Source organism: Mesoplodon mirus, assembly GCF_964341445.2.
Source record: "Mesoplodon mirus genome assembly, chromosome: 3".
In the NCBI taxonomy this organism is placed as follows: domain Eukaryota; kingdom Metazoa; phylum Chordata; class Mammalia; order Artiodactyla; family Ziphiidae; genus Mesoplodon; species Mesoplodon mirus.
This window is the reverse complement of record NC_138978.1, coordinates 130,946,102-130,969,259: the sequence shown is the minus strand read 5'-3', so window position 1 is coordinate 130,969,259 and position 23,158 is coordinate 130,946,102. Positions and strand designations below refer to the sequence as shown.

Sequence of the window (23,158 nt, the reverse complement as noted above, 5' to 3'; positions counted from 1 at the left end):
CCATCTCTGCTCTATAGTCTAGCTGCCAGTTTTTTTTTTTCTTAATCACTGAAGATTTCTCTTTCCTCTCTCATCAACCCCTAGATTTTCTTGCCTTGGGAGATCTCTATCTCCCTCTCCTGATTCCCTGACCCCAATTTAGCATGGAGACTGCTTTATACTTTCAGTAAAGGCCACACATATCTCAGAGGGAGAGTTTTTCTCAGCTCTCTATTATCCTACTCCCTGTCTATGGTAGCTGAGCATCCAGAATGCTGATGGATTTCTCTCAACTTTGCTGCCTTGCTGCCTGCCCCCTCTCCATCTTCAGAAGGTTACTACTTTATATTTGGGAGAGACCCTGACTGCATCACAGGGATTACTCACCTTTCCTGCTTTGCCTCAAGACCTTGGCTTACTATACCCAAGCACTAAGTGAAGATCTATAGGAAAGAGTTTTGGGTGGGTGAAATCTCATTCCATGGCTGGGGCTAATTGGAATTCCCATCTATCGTGTTTATGACAAATTCCCCTTCCCATCCCTCTGCCAAGAATAGTGAGAATAGCTGTGTCTTTTCTATGAAGGGCTCATCATTTTGTTTCTAATCTATTTCCCTTTTGAGAATTGTTTCACACTCATTTTTAGCAACAGAAGTTCTAGGCTTTAAATTGAATCTTCATTTGGTAAAATGTCTTTTTACCCCAAATGGTCGCCTTTTTTAAATTATCAGTTCGATTTCTGTCTACATCCTGTTTGAGTATAGACTAAATATTTGTACATTAAATAAATATACAAATTTATTTAGGGAGACAAGATGTGCACAAAAAACTCCTGTTGATTGTCATGGACATAGAAGCTACATTTTAAGTAAAAATCTTTAAGAATTAGAAACAGGTGGGGAGGGGACACAGGGGGAAAGGGAGACCTTGACTCCCTGAATGAAATTAATCCCACTGAATTTCAAACATAGCAGTCTGTGCATGGCCTTCCTCTCTAACAGTGTCCATAAAATGGTAGTAACTTTTTTTTTCTCAGGTTTTAAGTTCTCTCTTCTCTTTAGCCAAGGAAGTTTGAATTCCAAAAATAATGTTTGAAGTATCCTTATATATTTTTTCCTTTTTGGTTATTTATTTTAAATATAGCAGTGTGTACATGTCAATCCCAAACTCCCCAACTATCCCTCCCCTCTGTGCTTCCCCCCTGGTAACCATAAGTTTGTTCTCTAAATCTGTGAGTCTGTTTCTGTTTTGTAAATAAGTTCATTTGTATCATTTTTTCAGATTCCGCATATAAGCAATATCATATGATATTTTCTATTTCTCTGACTTACTTCACTCAGTATGACAATCTCTAGGTCCATTCGTGTTGCTGCAAATGGCATTATTTCGTTCTTTTTAATGGCTGAGTAATATTCCATTGTATATATGTACTACATCTTCTTTATCCATTCCTCTGTCTATGTAAGCGTCCTTATATCTAGACCTTGGTAAACATCAGGGTCCAAAGTGCACTTCTGGCCAGAGTGGATAAACATATAAGAAAAAAGAAGGTTCATGCTCTTTGAAGATTTAAAAGGGAATAAAGAGGGCTTCCCTGGTGGTGCAGTGGTTGCGAGTCCGCCTGCCAATGCAGGGGACACGGGTTCGTGCCCCGGTCCGGGAAGATCCCACATGCCACAGAGCAGCTGGGCCCGTGAGCCATGGCCGCTGAGCCTGTGCGTCCGGAGCCTGTGCTCCACAATGGGAGAGGCCACAACAGTGAGAGGCCCACGTAGCGCAAAAAAAAAAAAAAAAAGGGGGGGAATTAAGAATAATTATTTCTACTGATAGAGAAAGTATATAAAATAATAAAATCACTGGAATAATTTATTTTTATGCTTGCATGTAATATATTTTCATGTAACATATTTCTAGGTCTGAAGTATTAGTCAGAAATATAATAAAAATTAAATCTTAGTAGTTACTGTTTTATTTTTAAATGTAGCAAATTAGAAGATGGGAACTGCTAACACTGTCCATAAAATCAAAGATTGTCTAATTATTTTCAATTTTATCACAGGATAAAGGAAGAAGAAGCAGCATGGCAATCTGGACAGAAAATGAGGTTTATCTTGGATATGCTTTGCTTAAATTTGTTAAAATAATAACTACTGAAAAACTGAAAGAACTTCTAAATATGTCATCAGCTGCTACTCTGACTATACACAATGTTGAGTATACAGGACACCCTTTGGAACTTGCCTTGTTATTAAATTACTGCATTACATGTAACATCATCAAAACGATCTACCTAGTGATATACAATGAAGATACAAAACAGTGGGTATTCCAAGACTTTGCATTAGATGTCACTACTGACAATTTTTTAATTCCAAATTTTATATATTCAGCAATGCCAGAATTAATACTATGGGACAAACATAGGATCTACTATTATTATCATAATTTCACAGATACTGGAGTTCTACAAACACCTACAGAATTTGGAAATCTATCAAGATTATCACATAACAGCACTATTCATGATGTTTTTATGGGTAAGGTATTCTCATTCTGCAAAAATTATTCTAGATTTCATAATAGATATCTTGCTTATGAAGATGTAATAATTTTAATGTATTAATATATGGTGCTTTTGATAAAGGTGCTGTTTTATCACTTTTAAAATTCTATTAATGTTAAGTAGAATCTCACAAAGCAAAATGGCACTCAGATTCTTTTTTCAGAGGTTCATTTTGGTCAATCAGCAGATACATATGCAACTTACATATGCATTTTCAATGTATGTGTTGTTGTATTCATTTCCTAGGGCTCCCATAACAACATACCACAAAATGGTACAAACTTAAAGCAGCAGAAATTTATTGTCTCAGTCCTGAAGGCTAGAAGTCCACATTCAAAGTGTTGGCAGGGCCATACTCCCTCTGAAAGCTAGGGGATCTTTCTTAGCTTCTAGTGACTTGCTGGCAAACCTTGTCATTCCTTGGCTTGCAGCTGCATCATTCCAGTTGCTGCCTTTGTCATCACATAGAATTCTTGTATCTTCACATGTCATTTTGTTATAAGGACACCGGGGCCAACCCTATTCCAGTATGACCTCATCTTAAATAATTATATCTATAATGACCCTATTTCCAAATATGGTCACATTCTGAAGTAGTATTTGGAGTTAGAAGTTCGACATATCTTTTTTGAGGGGACACAATTCAATTAATCTATAAGAGGTGTTGTAGAGTTAAATAGATCTGTTTTCGAGTCCATGAACATGTCATTTTACATTTCCAAGCCTCAGTTTTCTAATCTAGAATATAGGACTGTCATGTTGATTAGATAAGGGATTGTATATAAAATGCTTAGAATAATACCTGGCAAGTGGTAAACCTTCGATTAATAGTAGTTATTCTTCATGTTATTATTCCTGAGGCAGTTTACTAAATATTATAGGAAATGCAAAGAAATAGAAAGTTTAATCCTCAAGGAATCTAGTTAGGAGATAAATTAACCATGAAATTTAAAGTAGATATCACTGTAATTTGTAATTAGTCTTTCTTGACCCCATATCATTCTTCAACTCTCAACCATCCAGTTTTGCTGCTCCCCTTTACAACAAAACTCCAAGGAAGTATTGCCCAGTTTTACTTTTTCCTCTTTCCTCTCATTCTCTCTTGAATCTGGTCTAATCAAATTTTCTCAGAAACTGCCCTTATCAAGAGATTCAATGACTTCCACTTTGCTAATCCAGTGGCCAATTTTCAGTCATCTTTTATGATCTGGCAGCAACATTTGAAATAGTTCAACATGGCCTTTGCCTTGAAACACTTTTTTTCACTGAATTTTAGGCTATCACTTTTTTGGTCTTCCTCCTACTTCACTAGCTATTTCTCCTCAACCTCTTTTACATTCTCATCTTCTTAATTCCTAAATGGAGAAGTACCTCAGGGTTTGGTTCTCAGACATCTTCTGAACTCTATTTACATTCATTCTTTGCCCTCCAGCCATGATCATTAGCCTGAACTCCAAACTACAATTTCCTACTACCTTCTTGATACCTTCACTTGGATGACTAGTGGTCATCTCAGGCTAACATATCCAAAACTGAATCCTTGTTTCCCTCACTCACACTTCAGCCTGCTTCATCCCTAGTCCTCCCCTATGGAGTAAACAGCACTTCTTTTCTTCCAGCCACAAACCATGACCTCATCCTTGAATCCTCCCCTTTTACATCCCACAAACAAGCCATTATCAAATCCTGTTGACTATATCTAAAAAATGTATCTAATATCTAACCATTTTTTCACCATTCCCACTCCAGTTCAAGCCCCTATCCTCTCTAGCCCGTACATACAAGAGTTTTTTAAGTGGTCTTTCATCTTTTATCCTTGCGTCCCCATCCCTAACCAGAATCCACCTAGCAGCCAGAGTGAGCCTTTGAAAATATATGTAAAATCATATTATTCCTCTGCTTAAAACCCTCATTTGGCTTCTTATATCACTCAGAATAAAATCTAAAACCTTTAGCATCACCTGAAAAACAATATGTGATCTGGCCCAGGACTCTGATGTCATCTCCTATCCCTCGACCCTTTGTTCAGTGTTACTTAGCCAGACTGGCCTCTTTGCTGTTCCTTGGATATCTACTGTTTCCCTGGATATCTACTGCCAAGAATATTCCTCACTTTCATATCTACATAACTCTTATACTTAATTCAGGTTTAAATCCAAATGTCACCTTATCAGAGAGCTCTTCCCTGACCCTGATCTAACTCCCCTGCTCTGTCCCTTACACTTCTTTATTTTGTTCACAGCACTTATCATCACCTAACAAATGATATGTGTACTTATTTGTTAGCTGAATCTTCCACCAAAAAACAGTTCTGCATGACTTCATTATATTTGCTGCTTTACCCACAATACCTAGAACAGTATACAATAAGTACTTTTTGGAATAAATAATTGAAAAATATTCATTGAGCACCACTATTTGTGAGGCATTCTGCTAGGGGTAGGAGATATAGTGGTAATTTGAACACAATTCCAACCCTCCCAGAGTTTACAAAATTACATAAGATAAAGACAAGTTAACATGCAAATAAAGCAACATGTTTAGTTCTGTGATAGAGACAATATAGGGTGCTATGGAAACACACAGATTGAGTACCTTACCCAAATTGGGAAACATGGAAGTAGGGAAGGCTACCTTGAGGTAGGGAACTAGTATCTAAACTGAGATCTGCTGAATAAGCTGGGGTTAAACAGTGAAGACAATTGATGGGGTTGGTGTGCCCAGTGACCCAGAGACAGAGATGACAGGATACTTTCCAGAACTTGAAAAATGATAAACTGCTGAAACAGAGTTCTGCAGAGAGAAAAGGGATGAGTCTCTTCTGGTGAAATAGAGTCCAGATTATTAAAGACTTCAAAAGTTGTATGAAGAAATTGGACCTTCTTCTAAGGCCTCTAGGGAGTTCTAAAGAGTTTCAGGCAAGAGAGAAGGAGGATATTTGTGTTTTTAAAAGACCATAGTGAAAAGAATATAAGGTCAGAATGATAAATTGGGGATAGATTTTAGAGGACCTTAAAGTTTGAATATTGTACTGAAAGCCATTCAGAAATAAAAAGTTTAAACAGTTTATAAGTATATGAGATATGAAGTTAAAGATCTTCAGCCTTCACTATTTCTATTTCTCAGATAACCCACTATTAACAAGTTCCTGTGAATTTATCCAGACTTTTTAAAAAGCAAATTCAAAATATAACAGGTGAAATCAGACAAGATGACAGAGTAGAAGGACCTGAGCTCACCTACTCTCACAAGCACACCAAAATTACAACTATTTACAGAACAACTATTGATGAAAAAGACCAGAACCTGCCAGAAAAGATCTACAACCAAAGATATTAAGGAGGAACCACAATGAGACAGGTAGGAGGGACGGAGTCACAGTATACTCAAGTCTCATGTCTCTGGGCAGCCCACAAACAGGAGAGTAATTATAATTACAGAGATTCTCCCCAATGAGTGAGCAGTCTGAACCCCACATTGTGCTCCCTAGCACCAGATGATGACTCCCCAGAACATTTGGGTTTGAAGGCCAGTGGGGCTTACTTTCAGTACTCCTGGAGAGCTGTGGGAAATAGAGACTCAGAGAATGTCACATGCTCCAGGACCCAGAGCAGAAGTTGTAATCTGAAAGGATCCTGGGTCAGACCTACCTGCTGATATTGGAGAGTCTCCTGGAGAGGCAGGAGGAAAATGGAGCTCATGCTGGGGACACAGACACTGCCACAGCCATTTTTGAGAGCTCTTCAACTACATGGACCCTCGTGCTGGCAAGCATCATTTTGGAATTCTCTCTCTAGTTTATTAGCTTCAGGACCCCACCCTGCCCCTGCCCAAGAGCCTGTAGCCACCACTACTGGGATGCCTTGGGCCAAGCAACTAACTAGGTGGGGACACAGCCCTGCCCACCAGCAGACAGGCTGCCTTAAGATCCCCAGAGCCCACAGCCACTCCTGGACACAGCCCTGCCCATCAGAAGGCCCAGGACCTGGACCCACACACCAGAGCTCAAGCACTAAACCTGGAACCCCCAAGGCCTTGTATCCAGAGACCCCAGGATGCAGCTCTACCACCAGTGAGTAGGCACCAGCCATCAGAAAGCCTGCTCTAGCCTTGGGACCAGTCTCTCCCACCAGTGGGCAGACACTAGCCATAGGACAACCACAACCCACAACCTGGGAACCCAGTGGACCAGCACCAAATTTGTGACTATCTGGAACCTGAATCTATACTCTGGACCCAACATCCAGCTGCGTCAGGAACTGGACCCACACATCAGCAATCTGAAATCAGCTCTGGGGCCCCTGGGCCCTGCAGCCAGACTTGAGGACACATTTCTGCCCAATAGTAAGCTGGCACTAGCCCCAAGACCTGGGTTCACCAACCAGTGGACAGGCATCAATCCCAGGATCTCCTGGACCATAACCCCACCCACCAGTGAACAAGCACTAACACCAGGGATACCTGGGGTTCTGCAGCCCACCACCTCATGATCCGGTTCCACCTACCAGTAGCTGGAAGCCTCCTTAAAAGGCAGAGCCTGGCAACCAACTGGACTGGGAGGCAACAAAGCCTACCAAGCCACCCACAGTAGTCAACTCACCACAACAGAAAGTCCTATGCAACCCACATAGGGAATGACCCTAGAGTATATAGCTCAGGTGATGACAGGGGAGTGTGCTACTAGGATGCATAGGACATCTCCTACAAAAGGCCATTTTTCCAAGGTCAGGAAACATAACCTACCAGATACAAAGAAATAAAAACAACATGTTAGGCAAAATGAAACAACAGAGGAACATGTTCCAAACAAAAGAACAAGATAAAACCTGAGAAAACTAAGTGAAGTGGAAACAGGAAATCTACCCAAGAAAGAGTTCAGGGTAATGATCATAAAGATGATCAAAGAACTGGGGAGAAGAATGGATGCACAGAAAGAGAACTTAGAGATTTTTTTTTATCAGAGTTGGAAAATATAAATAACCAGAGGTGAGGAATACAATAATGAAATGGAAAATACACTAGAAGGAACCAACATTAGACTAAATGATACAGAGGAATGGATCAGCAATCTGGAAGACAGAGTAGTGGAAATCACTGATGTTGAGCAGAAAAAAGAAGGAAAAGTAATGAGGACTGTTTAAGAAACTTCTGGGATAACATCAAGCATACTAAAATTTGCATTATAGGGGTCTCAGAAGGAGAAGAGAGAGAAAGGGCCAAGAAGGCATTTGAAGACATAATAGCTGAAAAGTTCCCTAACCTGGGAAAGGAAACAGACATCCAAATCCAGGAAGCACAGAGAGTCCCAAATATGGTCAACTCAAAGGGAACCACAAGACACATTGTAATTAAGATGCCAAAACATAAAAGTAGAGAATATTAAAAGCAATAAGGGAAAAGCAACAAGTTACATACACAGGAACTCCCATAAGGCTATCAGCTGCCTTTTCAGTAGAACCTCTGTAGGGCAGAAGGGAGTGGCATGATATATTTAAAGTGATAAAAAGGAAAAATCTACAAACAAAAATATTCTACCTGGCAAGGATTTCATTCAGATTTGATGGAGAAGTCAAAATTTATACAGACAAGCAAAAGCTAAAAGAGTTCTGTACCACCAAACAAGCTTAAAAAGGAATATTGAAGGGTTATCTCTAAGCAAAAAAGAAAAGGCCACAACTAGAAACAGGAAAATTATGAAAGGAAAAAGCTCATCAGTAAAGGCAAATATACCAAAAAAGGTAGAAAATCAACCACATACACAGATAGTAGAAAGCTTAAAAGACAAAAATAGTAAAATCATCTATATTCACAATAAGCAGTTATGGGATGCACAAAAAAATTAGATGTAAAATATGATGTCAAAAACAAGAATCATGCAGGGAGGAGAGTACAAATGCAGGTTTGTTAAAATGTGTTTGAAATTCAGAGATCAGCAACTTAAAACAATCATATGTATATATACATTGTTATAAGTAGACCTCATGGTAAACATAAACCAAAAATCTATAACAGATACACACACAGAAAAGAGAAAGGAATCCAAACATAACACTAAAGATAGCCATCAAATCACAAGAGAACAAAAGACGAAGAAAGGATCAAAAAGTACTACAAAATAACCACAAAACAATTAACAAAATTGCAATAAGAACATACATGTCAATAATTATTTTAAATGTGACTGGACTAAATTCTCCAATCAAAAGACATGGCTGAATGGATACAAAAGCAAGACACATATATATCCTGCCTACAAGGGAGTCAATTCATATCTAAAGACACACACAGACTGAAAGTGAAGAGATGGAAGAAGGTATTCCATGCAAATGAAACAAGAAGAAAGCTGGGATAGCAATACTTATATTGGACAAAATAGACCTTAAGGCAAACACTGTTACAAGAGACAAAAAAGGACATTACATAATGATAAAGAATCAATCCAAGGAGAATATATAACTATTGTAAGAACATATGCACCCAACATAGTGGAACCTAAGCATATAAAGCAACTATTAATACACATAAAAGGAGAGACTGACAGTACCATAATGATAGTGGGGACTTTTAAACCCACTTACATTAAAGGACAGATTTTCCAGATGGAAAATTAGTAAGGAAACATTGGGCTTAAATAACACATTAGATAGAATATATATATAACTTTCCATCCAAAAGCAGCAGAATACACATTCTTTTCAAGTGCACATGGAACATTCTTCAAGATAGATCACATGCTAGGCCACAAAAGAAACCTCAGTTAATTTAAGAAAACTGAAATAATACCAAGCATCTTTTCTGACCATAATACTATGAGACTAAAAATCAACTACAGGAAAAAACACAAACACATGGAGTCTAAAAAACATGCTACTAAAGAACCAATGATCACTGAAGAAATCAAAGAGAAAATCAAACAATACATGCAGACAAGTGAAAACAAAAACACAACAATCCAAAATCTATGGGACACAGCAAAAGCAGTTCTAAGAGGGAATTTTGTAGTGATACAAGCCTACATCAGGAAACAAGAAGTATCTCAAATAAAAAACCTAACTTTACACCTAAAAGAATTAGAGAAAGAAGGACAAAAAAAACCTCAGAGTTAGTGGAAGGAAACAAATCATAAAGAGCAGAACAGAAATCAATGGAATAGAGATGAAGAAAACAGTAGAAAAGATAAATAAAATTAAAAGCTGGTTCTTTGAAAAGATTAAAAAAATGATAAACCATTAGCCAGACTCATCTAGAAAAAAGGTAAAGAGCTCAAATCATTAAAGTTAGAAATGAAAAAATAGAAGCTACAAACCACACCACAGAAATACAAAGGAGAGAAGCAAGAAGAACTACAATCCTGCAGCCTGTGGAGCAAAAACCACATTCACAGAAAGATAGACAAGATGAAAAGGCAGAGGGCTACGTACCAGATGAAGGAACAATATAAAACCCCAGAAAAACAACTAAATGAAGTGGAGATAGGCAAACTTCCAGAAAAAGAATTCAGAATAATGATAGTGAACATGATCCAGGACCTCAGAAAAAGAATGGAGGCAAAGATCGAGAAGATGCAACAAATGTTCAACAAAGATCTAGAAGAATTAAAGAACAAACAGAACAAAAAAACAGAGATGAACAATACAATAACTAAAATGAAAACTACACTAGAAGGAATCAATACCAGAATAAGTGAGAGAGAAGAACAGATAACTGACCTGGAAAACACAATAGTGGAATCCACTGCTGTGGAACAGACTAAAGAAAAAAAATGAAAAGAAATGAAGACAGCCTAAGAGACCTGTGGGACAACATTAAACGCAACAACATTTGCATTATAGGTGTCCCAGAAGGAGAAGAGAGAAAGGACCCGATAAAATATTTGAATAGATTATAGTCAGAAACTTCCCTAAAATGGGAAAGGAAATAACCACCCAAGTCCAGGAAGCACAGAGAGTCCCATACAGGATAAACCGAAGGAGAAACACACTGAGACACATAGTAATCAAATTGGAAAAAATTAAAGACAAAGAAAAATTATTTAAAGAAGCAAGGGATAAAAAACAAGTAACATACAAGGGAACTCCCATAATGTTAACAGCTGATTTCTCAGCAGAAACACTACAGCCAGAAGGGAGTGGCATGACATATTTATACTGATGAAAGGGAAGAACCTACAACCAAGATTACTCTACCCAGCAAGGATCTCATTCAGATTTGATGGAGAAATCAAAAGCTTTACAGACAAGCAAAAGCTATGAGAATTCAACTCCACAAAAGCTATGAGAATTCAACTCCACAAAACCAGCTCTACAACAAATGCAGAAGGAAATTCTCTAAGTGGGAAACACAAGAGAAGAAAAGGACCTACAAAAACAAACCCAAAACTATTAAGAAAATGATAATAGGAACATACATATCAATAATTACCTTAAACATGAATGGATTAAATGCTCCAAACAAAAGACACAGGCTTGCTGAATGGATACAAAAACAAGACCCATATATATGCTGTCCACAAGAGACCCACTTCAGACCTAGGGACACATACAGACAGAAAGTGAGGGAATGGAAACAGATATTCCACGCAAATGGAAATCAAAACAAAGCTGGAGTAGCAATACTCATATTAGATAAAATAGACTTTAAAAAAGAATCTTACAAGAGACAAGGGGAACACTACATAATGATCAAGGGATCAATCCAAGAAGAAGATATAACAATTATAAATATATATGCACCCAACATAGGAGCACCTCAATACATAAGGCAACTGCTAACAGCTATAAAAGAGGAAATCAACAATAACACAGTAATAGTGGGGGACTTTAACACCTCACTTACACCAATGGACAGATCATGCAAAGAGAAAATTAATAAGGAAACACAAGCTTTAAGGACACAATAGACCAGATAGATTTAATTGATATTTATAGGACATTCCATCCAAAAACCGCAGATTACACTCTCTTCTCAAGTGCACAAGGAACATCCTCCAGGATAGATCACCTCTTGGGTCACAAATCAAGCCTCAGTAAATTTAACAAAATTGAAATCATATCAAGCATATTTTCTGACAACACGCTATGAGATTAGAAATCAATTACAGGGATAAAAACGTATAAAACACAAACACATGGAGGGTAAACAATACATTCTTAAATAACCAAGAGATCACTGAAGAAATCAAGGAGGCAATCAAGAAATACCTAGAGAAAAATGACAATGAAAACACGATGATCCAAAACCTATGGGATGCGGCAAAAACAGTTCAAACAGGGAAGTTTATAGCTATACAAGCCTACCTCAAGAAACAAAAAAAATCTCAAATAAACTCTCTGCCCTTACACCTAAAGGAACTAGAGAAAGAAGAACAAATAAAAACCAAAGTTAACAGAAGGAAAGAAATCATAAAGGTCAAAGCAGACATAAATGAAATAGGAAGGAAGAAAACAATAGCAAAGACCAATAAAACTAAAAGCTGGTTCTTTGAGAAGATAAAATTGATAAACCATTAGCCAGACCCATCAAGAAAAAGAGGGAGAGGACTCAAATCAATAAAATTGCACATGAAAAAGGAGAAGTTACAACAGACACCGCAGAAATACAAAGCATCCCAAGAGACTACTACAAGCAACTCTATGCCAATAAAACTGACAACCTGGAAGAAATGGACAAATTCTTAGAAAGGTATAACCTTCCAAAACTGAACCAGGAAGAAAGAGAAAATATGAACAGACCAATCAAAAGTAATGAAATTGAAACTGTAATTAAAAATCTTCAAACAAGAAAAGTCCAGGACCAGATGTCTTCACAGGTGAATTCTATCAAACATTTAGAGAAGAGCTAACACCCATCCTTCTCAAACTCTTCCAAAAAATTGCAGAGGAAGGAACACTCCAAACTCATTCTATGAGGCAACCGTCATCCTGATACCAAAACCAGACAAAGATACTACAAAAAAAGAAAATTACAGACCAGTATCACTGATGAATATAGATGCAAAAATCCTCAACAAAATATTAGCAAACAGAATCCAACAACACACTAACAGGATCATACACCATGATTAGTTGGGATTTATCCCAGGGATGCAAGGATTCTACAATATTTGCAAATCAATCAATGTGATACACCTTAATAACAAACTGAAGAATAAAAACCATATGATCATCTCAATAGATGCAGAAAAAGCTTTTGACAAAATTCAACACCAATTTATGATAAAAACTCTCCAGAAAGTGGGAATAGAGGGAACCTACCTCAACATAATAAAGGCCGTATATGACAAACCCACAGCAAACATCATTCTCAATGGTGAAAAACTGAAAGCATTTCCTCTAAGATCAGGAACAAGACAAGGATGTCCACTCTCACCACTATTATTCAACATAGTTTTGGAAGTCCTTACCACAGCAATCAGAGAAGAAGAAGAAATAAAAGGAATACAAACTGGAAAAGAAGAAGTAAAACTGTCACTGTCTGCAGATAACATGATACTATACATGGACAATCCTAAAGATGCCACCAGAAAATTACTAGAGATAATCAATGAATTTGGTAAAGTAGCAGGATACAAAATTAATGCACAGAAATCTCTTGCATTCCTCTCCAATAATCATGAAAAATGTGAAAGAGAAATTAAGGAAACACTCCCATTTACCATTGCAACAAAAAAAATAAAATACCCAGGAATAAACCTACCTAGGGAGACAAAAGACCTGTATGCAGAAAACTATAGGACACTGATGAAAGCAATTAAAGATGATACCAACAGGTGGAGAGATATACCATGTTCTTGGATTGGAAGAATCAATATTGTGAAAATGTCTATACACCCAAAGCAATCTACAGATTCAATGCAATCCCTATCAGATTACCAATGGCATTTTTTAGAGAACTAGAACAAAAAATCTTAAAATTTGTATGGAGACACAAAAGACCCCAAATAGCCAAAGCAGTCTTGAGGGAAAAACATGGAGCTGGAGGAATCAGACTCCCTGACTTAAGAATATACTACAAAGCGACAGTAGTCAAGACAATATGGTACTGGCACAAAAACAGAACTATAGATCAATGGAATAGGATAAAAATCCCAGACAGAAACCCATGCACCTATGGTCAACTAACCTATGACAAAGGAGGCAAGGATATACAATGGAGAAAAGACAGTCTCTTCAGTAAGTGGTGCTGGGAAAACTGGACAGCTACATGTAAAAGAATGAAATTAGAACACTCCCTAACACCATATACAAAAATAAACTCAAAATGGATTAGAGACCTAAATGTAAGACCGGACACTATAAAACTCTTAGAGGAAAACCTAGGAAGAACATTGTTTGACATAAATTACAGCAAGATCTTTTTTGATCCACCTCCTAGAATAATGGAAATAAAAACAGAAATAAACAAATGGGATCTAATGAAACTTAAAAGCTTCTGCACAGCAAAGGAAACCATAAACAAAATGAAAAGACAAGAATTTTCTCCCACAGAATGGGAGAAAATACTTGCAAACAAAGTGACTGACAAGGAATTAATCTCCAAAATATACAAAGAGTGTATGCAGCTCAATATCAAAAAAAAAATACCCCATCAAAAAATGGGCATAAGATCTAAAAGACATTCCTCCAAAGAAGACATATATATGGTGAAAAAGCACATGAAAAATGCTCAACATTGCTAATTACTAGAGAAATGCAAATCAAAACTACAATGAGGTATCACCACACACAGTCAGAATGCCCATCATCAAAAAGTCTACAAACAGTAAAATCTGGAGAGGGTGTGGAGAACAGGGAACCCTCCTACACTGCTTGTGGGAATGTAAATTGGTACAACCACTATGGAGAACAGTATGGAGGTTCCTTAAAAAACTAAAAATAGAATTACCATATGATCCAGCAATCCCACTCTTGGGCATATGTCCAGAGAAAACCATAATTTGAGAAAGATACCTGCACCCCAATATTCATTGCAGCACTATTTACGATAGGCAAGACCTGGAAACAACATAAGTGTCCATCAACAGAGGAATGGACAACGAAGATGTGGTACATACATATAATGGAATATTACTCAGCCATAAAAAATGAAATAATTCCATTTGCAGCAAAATGGATGAACTTAGAGATTATCATACTAAGTGAAGTAAGTCAGAGAAAGACAAATATCATATGATATCACTTTTATATGGAATCTTAAAAAATAATACAAATGAACTTATTTACAAAACAGAAACAGACTCACAAACTTTGAAAACAAACTTATGGTTATCAAAGGGAAGAGGTGATGGGAGGGATAAATTAGGAGTTTAGGATTAACATATACACACTACTATATATAAAATAAATAGTCAATAAGGACCTTCTGTATAACACATGGAACTCTACTCAATATTCTATAATAAACTCTATGGGAAAAGAATCTGAAAAAGAATGGAAGTATGTATATGTATAACTAAATCAATTTGCTGCACACCTGAAACTAACACAATATTGTAAATCAACTATACTCCAATAAAAAATAAAAATTAAAGAAACCACTGTGGAGAATATGCATATATATACATATGTATATAGGTACTTGTACACTTGTACAAGTATTCCTGTAACATAGATTATTATAGAATTCTTGAATCAGTTCTGAATATTTAAAAAGTTGATAAATCCTTAAAATTGTCAGTCTAAACTCACCCAAAAGTATTTGAAAAATGTATATTTTTATAAAATCTGTTTACTATTTACCCATAGTGTGGAAGAAAAATGTGTAATTCTCATTTTATTGCACACTTTATAATTAGATGTTTTATCTAGTTTTGTATGTTCATTGGTCATATTTTCTCTGGATTGTCAATTCATACTGTTTAGATATTTTGCACTGGATTGCTTATTTTCTTATTGATATGTTTTTTACTTATAATGTATATTATCCATTTGTCTTTGACACGTATTGCAAATATTTTCTGTTGTGTGTAATTTCTTGGTGCCTTTTTGCAGGGACTTTGACATTTAAAATTTCAGTTTTTATGTAGTCAAATTTGTTAGTACTTTTATTTGTCAATTCTTCTGTAATGTCATAATATGAAAGGTCTTTCCAATTATAAAGATATTATCACATATTTTCTTTTTATAATTTAGCATTATAATTTTTATGTTTCAATCTTTAATTCATCTAGAATTATATTTGGTATAAGGAATCTAATTTTATTTTTTATTTCTGTTTTTCCTGTGAAACCTCGTGTTGCCTTCAAATCAGTCTTCTGTTAAACACCGCTTACCCTACAGATTTGAAATGCCAATTTTATTATGCACTTATTCCTCATGTTAACTGAGTTCAGTTTCTGGGCTATCCCCTTCCCTCATCTATCTCCACAAGATCTATATTGTTTTGATTACTGTAGCTTTAATCACTAACACACTATATAATTTACTTATCTTATGTTTATTGGCTGTCTTCCCTAAAGGAATAGAAGCTACAAAAGAAAATTATCTTTCAGTTCTTTTACTAATATGTCCCTCCCAAGTTTCTAGAACAGTGTGTAGCTATAGTGGGCATTCAATAAATATTGATATTTATTGAATAGATGATTGAATATTTGCAATATCAGGTCTTCCCAACCAGGAATGTTATATCTCTTCATTAATTTTATTTTCTCTAATTGGTCTATTAAAGTCTTTCATCTCTTCTTCAGTCAATTTTAGAAGTTTGTTTATTCCTAGGAAAGCATTCATTTTTTCTAGATTTTCTAATTTATTGGCAAAAGCTTCCCATTTTAATGTTTAAATTTCTTATGTATCTGTAATCATATTCTCTTGTTTATTTTTAACATTGTTTATGTCCCAATCCTTGCTAGTTTGGCTTGCAAGATATCATTTTTTTTAGAATTTTTTGTTTTTGTTTTCCTTTGCTTTGAAAAGAACTCTTTGATTTATCAAATCTACTTTCTTTTTTATTTAATTCCTTAATTTCTGCTTTTGTCATTAATGATTCTTCACTTCTGCTTTTTGTTTGTAATGTTGGTATTCTGTTGCCTGCTTCCTGAGTTAAATAATTAGTTCATTTATTTTCAGTTTTTGTTGTTTTCTAAGCATTTAAAACTATGAAAAGCATAATGCTATGAATTTTTCTCTACATGGCTTTAGCTATGTCCCACAGACTTTTATATATAGTGTTCTTATTCTCATTATTTAAAAAAATAATTCCTAATTTTCATCTTAACTTCGTATTTAATCCAAAATTCATTTAATAATGTTGTTAATGAGCAATGTGATAGGAAAATGGTAGTATGTTGACACTGTTATCTTATTACAGTATTCTGATCCTAAAAATAATAGGTGTTTCTGATTTAAGAGCTTGATTAGAATATAATTTATGGCAAGTTGTGAAAATGTCACTTAATTATTCATATGCCAAATGTGAGATGCAAATGCACAAAGAGGTCTGATCCTCCCTAACTCTTTGAATTCACCTTCCTCCTTTCATCCAGTCCTTTCTAAGTGTTGTTTTTGAAAATTAAAGAAAGTATACCCCTATGGGCTGTATGCAAAAGTGTCGTATCTGGAAAGGAAGTTATGAAACCAACTAGTCCAATTGTTCATTTTATACCTGTGGTTATAGAACCAAAGAGGTTAAGAGACTTATTGTCTATGAACCTCTACGACTTAGGCATAATACTCTATTAAGGGGAGAAAGTTAATCATTTTGTATAAAGTGAACCTGAAGAGGTGCTGTCTCCCTCCCACTACCATTTCTTCATCCCAATTGCATTAGCCTACTATGGCTGCCATAGGAAAATACCACAGACTAAGTGGCTTAAACAATAGAAATTTACTTTCTCACAATTCTGGCGGCTAGAAGTCCAAGATCAAGGTGTCATCAAGGTTGGTTTCTGACAAAGACTCTCTTGCTCGCTTGAAGACAGTGGCCGCCTTCTCATTTTGTCCTCACATAGCCCTTTCTCTTTGTACGTGCAGAGAGAGAAAGAGCTCTCTGGTGTATCTTCCTCCCCTGATAAAGACATCAGTCATATTGGATTAGGGCCCCATCCTTCTGACCTCATTTAGCCTTAATTACCTCCTTAAAGACTCTACCTCCAAATATAGTCACAATGAGAGTTAGGGCTTCAACATATGCATTTTGAGGGAGCATAATTCAGTCCATAATACAATGCTTCCTAATAATACCATTCCTGTCATGCTCATCCTCATTATTATTTAATGCACTAATTCCAGCTCTTTCTTCTATGTTAATAATGTGATTATAAAAGTGATAGAGTGAATGTGAGGAGAAAGGTATGCAGAAAAAAATTAAAAACGCTCTGCTACGAAGTGGGAGAGAAGCTCTCAAACATCTTGTAATGTTATGGGTTTGTGCCTGAACACTCTAATTTTCTCAAAGTATATAAATAATCACTATGAAAGAAATTATTTTGGTTAATAGTGCACTTAAATAAAACGGCATAGATTTATTCAACATAGAATAACACAAACTTTTCTCTCTTTTTTCCAGATTATTATGGAAATATTGTGGTAAAAATGGAAAATAATGTAATGTTTTATTTCAAGATTAATATTAAAGATGCAGTAAAGCTGCCTTTATGGACAAATAGCACAATAAAATCATTAATTTCCTTGAATACATCTGGTAAAATGTATCTCATACATGTTTCTGAAAATGGCACAATACATCCACAGGAATATCCCTTAAAACTGGAAGCACAAAGTATAGCTTTCAAAACAAAAGAAAAATGCCCCTACGTGGCATTTCATAATGATATTTTTCGTGTTTTTTATCTTTTGGACAAAGGACAAAACCTGTCAGTGTGGGCTCAAATAGTCTATCCAGAAAATATTGGTCTGTATATTATTGTGGAATCATATGGCCCAAAAATATTGGAAGAGAAAAATCAGATTCACTATGAAATTGCCTCAGGATACTGCACTAAAACCATGGTAAGTTAATATTTTAAAATTCTTTCATTTGATTTTAATAAATGTAAAATTATTAACATTTAAAAGAATGGATTTCCCTCCAAATTTAGCTTTGAAAATGTTGAGAAATATGTACGTTTTTAATGAATAATGATATGGTAAGTCATTAATTCCTGAGCAACAATTTTTACTTGCAATATCCAGGGCCTCTTTGCCACTTAAAAACACATTCCTGTAGAACTCTTTGTCAATTGTATTGTTCACTTCCTTTTCTTATATAGTGCATGACTGCTCTGTAGAGTTCTATCTGCTATCTATTACACTATAACACCATCCCTAAACTTAATGGCTTCAATCAACAAGTTCTGTGGATCAACAATTTGGGTTACGAGTAGATGGGCAGTTCTGCTGGTTTCATCTGGGTTTATTCATGAGGCTGTGGTCATCTGGTGGCTTGCCTGGGACAGGATAATGTAAGATGGCTTCATTCACATGTCAAATGTTTGGTGCACGCACTGGCTTGTTAGTATAAGGGGCCTCAGCTGGAGCACTTGTCGCTGCTCCATGTGTCCTCTATCCTCCAGGCTAGACCTGGCTTCTTCACATGGCAATCTCAGGGCAGTGTTCCAAGATGGTGAAGGCAGAAGCCACAGGCCTTTCAAGGCCTAAGTTTGGCTACATTCTATTCGTCAAATCAATTCACAAGGCCAGCCCAGATTAATATGATAGGGAAATAGACTCCACTTCTTAATAGAACAGCAAACTTACACTGTAAACGGACCTACATACAGGAATGGGAGGAATTACTGCAGCCGTCTTTGTAAATAATCTACCACAAGAGACATAAATATACTGTGTATATTATTTTGTGTACTACTTTCCTAGGTAATATTATAGCATAAGCAATTTTTTTTATGCTGTACGCAGGCCTCTCACTGTTGTGGCCTCTCCCGCTGCAAAGCACAGGCTCCAGACGTGCAGGCTCAGTGGCCATGGCTCACGGGCCCAGCCACTCCATGGCATGTGGGATCCTCCCGGACTGGAGCATGAACCCGTGTCCCCTGCATCGGCAGGTGGACTCTCAACCACTGTGCCACCAGGGAAGCCCCATAAGCATTTTTACATGTTACTGTAATTTCTTCCCAAATATTGTATATTCTATTCCCCACTCTCCCTTTCTAGGCTCAGCTTTCTTAAGCATATACAATAGTGGGCCTCTTAATAGATACAGTGGAATGGAAGTGTTCATTTAATTCCAAAGTAAGTTAAAGTGAAGAATCATTTAAAAAAGGAAAGTGCTATATGTGAAACATTTTACTTTAACTTAAATAGATGAATGTACATTCATTAGTCAATCTTTTAATATAGGACTACAGACTTTGCTTTGTAATTAGTCCACTGGAATTCCTCATCTCCTTTCTTGCATAGTCTTATTCATAAGACATCATCTCTTAGTTCTCATTTCAGTTTCTTTAAAATAGCGGGGGCGGGGGGTACTTAAAGACATTGGCAAAACAACCAAAGTTCTAGATTTTTATAATTTTTTCCCCAGCCTTTTAGTGTTATCTTGCTCATACCTAGCTCAGCAATTTCTTCTATGACTTGCTTTATCAAAACTTTCCAGGCTTCCCTGGTGGTGCAGTTGTTGCGAGTCCGCCTGCTGATGCAGGGGACACGGGTTCGTGCCCCAGTCCGGGAAGATCCCACATGCCATGGAGCGGCTGGGCCCATGAGCCATGGCTGCTGAGCCTGCTCGTCTGGAGCCTGTGCTCTGCAATGGGAGAGGCCACAACAGTGAGAGGCCCATGTACCGTTAAAAAAAAAAAAAAAAAAAAAACAACTTTCCAAAGCAGTTCCAAACGTAGTTTTCAGGGAAAGAGTAACTCTATTTTTACACTGGTATTTAACCAGTCCATAATATTTAGTTTAATTCCACAATTACAATAATAATGCAATCTGGCATAAACAGGTTTTGAAACAAATAAAGCTGTTTTAGATTTATATACAATTACATGGATAGACCTTAAAACATAGTCTTGAATGAAAAATAGTGTTGAATAAGAAACTGAAACCTACCAAATGTTACTATGTAACATTTATTAAAATTACAAACAACTACACACAAATCACAAGCAAAAAAGAGTATTGTTCATTTTATAAGAATACAAAGATAAAAAATGAAGAATACAAAGATAGCCAAGGACATATAACAAACAAGTAAAGCATAATGCTTGCTTGATATATGTTATGGGTGCCTATTATGAGGGAAGGGAATGGGGGAAGAAGATACAGGGGAAAAGTAAAATACAATAAACAAGACTGGATTGAGCATGTTTCAAGAAACAAGGAGTATATTTAACTCACTTTTCTGAAGCTGAGGTACTCCCTCATTCCAGAACAAAAACAAAGGTTTACACTTTTCTTCAGCACAGTGCAACTTTCTTTGATTATCTAGCTCCAATATCTGCATACACTCTCATAGGTTTCCTTTCCAAGAATTGCATGTATAATGTGTATTTGTCCACTTGCAATTCAACCCTTCAAAATACTAGTTACCAATCAAAATATACAAAGGACTATGAAACATTAATATTTTCATGTTTTAGCATATTTTTTATTTCTGTTAATATATTCTTCAGCTCCGTTTGGTTCTTGTTTATATTTTCTAACTCTTTATTAAACTTCTCACTTTGTTCATCCATTCTTCTCCTGAGTTCATTGAGCATCTTTGTGATCATTACCTTGAACTGTTTATTGGGTAGATTGCTTACCTCTGATTTCACTTAGTTTTTCTTCTTGGGTTTTATCCTGTTCCTTCATTTGAAACATATTCCTTAGTCACATAATTTTGCCTAATTCTCTGTGTTTATATGTATGTATTAAGTACATTGGTTACATTTCCCAATCTTGGAGAAGTGGCCTTATGTAAGAGATGTCCTATGGGGACCAGCAGTACACTTCCACCTGGTCACCCGAGATGTATGATCTAGGGTTGCCACTGTGTGGGCTGAGTGGGCCCTTTTGTTGTGGCGGGGCTGCCTATGAGTATACTGGTAGGTGGGGGCTGGACCCCACCTGGTTGGCTGCCAGGTCCTTCTTCCCACTGAGGCTGCTTGTGGACAGGGCCAGGTCCTGACATAGTTGTCTGTACTGTCCAGGGAGTCCCAAGGCTGATGCCATCCTGCTGGTGGTGGGGCTGGGTCCCATGATGGCTGGCTGGGAGGGGGGGCGCTGTGGATGGTGCCATCCACTGGTGGCTGGTAAGCCCCCAGAATAGGCTACAGGGGGGACTCCAGAAGAGCACTTGCCAGTACCAATGTCCTTGTGGTAGAACCAGCTCCCCAAAATGGCTGCCACCAGAGTCTATGTTCCCAGAGGGAGTCCCAGTTGCCTCCTGCCCCTCCAGGAGTCTCTTCAAGTCCAGCAAATCGGTCTGACCCTAGTTCCTTTTAAATTACTGCCTCTGTGTTAGGACTAGGAATGTGTGAGATTTTGTGCATGCCCTTTAAGAACAGAGTCACAATCCCTGCTGGCCTTCAAATCCAGCCATTCTGGGAACTCTTCTTCCTGGTGCAGAACCCTCTGCTGGGGAGCCCAATGTAGGGGCACACCCCCCTCCTTGGGGAGAACCTCTGCAATTGTGATTATCTTACATTTTTTGGTTGCTGACCCAGGGATGTGGGTCTTTACTATACTGAATCTCCATTCTTCTTACCCCTCTCATTGTGGTTCCTTCTTTGGTTGTGGAAAATCTTTTCTGCCAGTCTTCAGGTCATTATCATCAATAGTTGCTCTGTAAGTAGTTGTAATTTTGGTGTGCCTATGAAAGGATGTGAGCGTAGGGTCTTTCTACTCCACCATCTTGTCCACTCTCCCAAATTTGCATTTTTTAATAAACTATTGGCTCTATCATTTACTAGCCGATGACAATGAGCAAGTTTTTAAATCTTTGATGTTGATGATGATGATGCTGGTATTTACTTTATTTATGAGGATTAAATGAGTTAATATATGTAAAGGGCTTAGAAGAGCACCTGACACATAATAAGCACTATATATGTATGTGTTACTACTACAACTATCACCACTTCTGCTGTTTCTACTACTACTACCACCACCACAATATTTCATCATTTCCAAGGCACAGTTTTCTAGGGTTTTTTTTAACATTTAACATCGTTGAAATTGAGATGAGTATTACATATGATAGCATCTTAGATTTGATTAACTATAGTGGTATTAGAATGTTATAATTATTGGCCACTATGGTGCTAAGCTTCATAAGTAATCATTCATTTTTGAAGAAAAAACTGAGTATAACACCCATACACAAAAGTGGATAACTAATATTTTAAAGTTTTTAATGCTATTAGCTGGTTTCATAATGATATTTATACCAAAAGTTAGTTTTGAAATTTTGAGAATTATTTCTGAATATCTTAATTGACCTAAATACTTTTTTAATATTGAGGTATAATTGATATGTAACATTTTATTGGTTTCAGTTGTACAAGATAATAATTCAATATTTGTATATTTTATAAAATGATCACCACATTAAGTCTAGTTAAGATCCATCACTACACATAATTACAAATTTTTTTGTGATGAGAATTTTAAGATCTACTATTTTAGCAACTTTCAAATTGCAGTATTATTCACTATAGTTACCATGCTGTACACTATATTCTCA

General features: G+C 36.6%; 1 protein-coding gene across 1 annotated transcript in view; it reads left to right on the top strand.

Moving 5' to 3' along the window:
• CATSPERE (catsper channel auxiliary subunit epsilon) overlaps positions 1 to 23,158 on the top strand; it is a gene marked incomplete at its 3' end in the record, with an annotated part of 244,905 nt that overhangs the window by 130,439 nt on the left and 91,308 nt on the right. The window contains exons 10-11 of the mRNA XM_082615756.1: positions 2,039 to 2,516; positions 18,044 to 18,486. Coding sequence (XP_082471882.1) covers positions 2,039 to 2,516; positions 18,044 to 18,486 — 921 coding nt within the window. The remainder of the gene's footprint in view (positions 1 to 2,038; positions 2,517 to 18,043; positions 18,487 to 23,158) is intronic.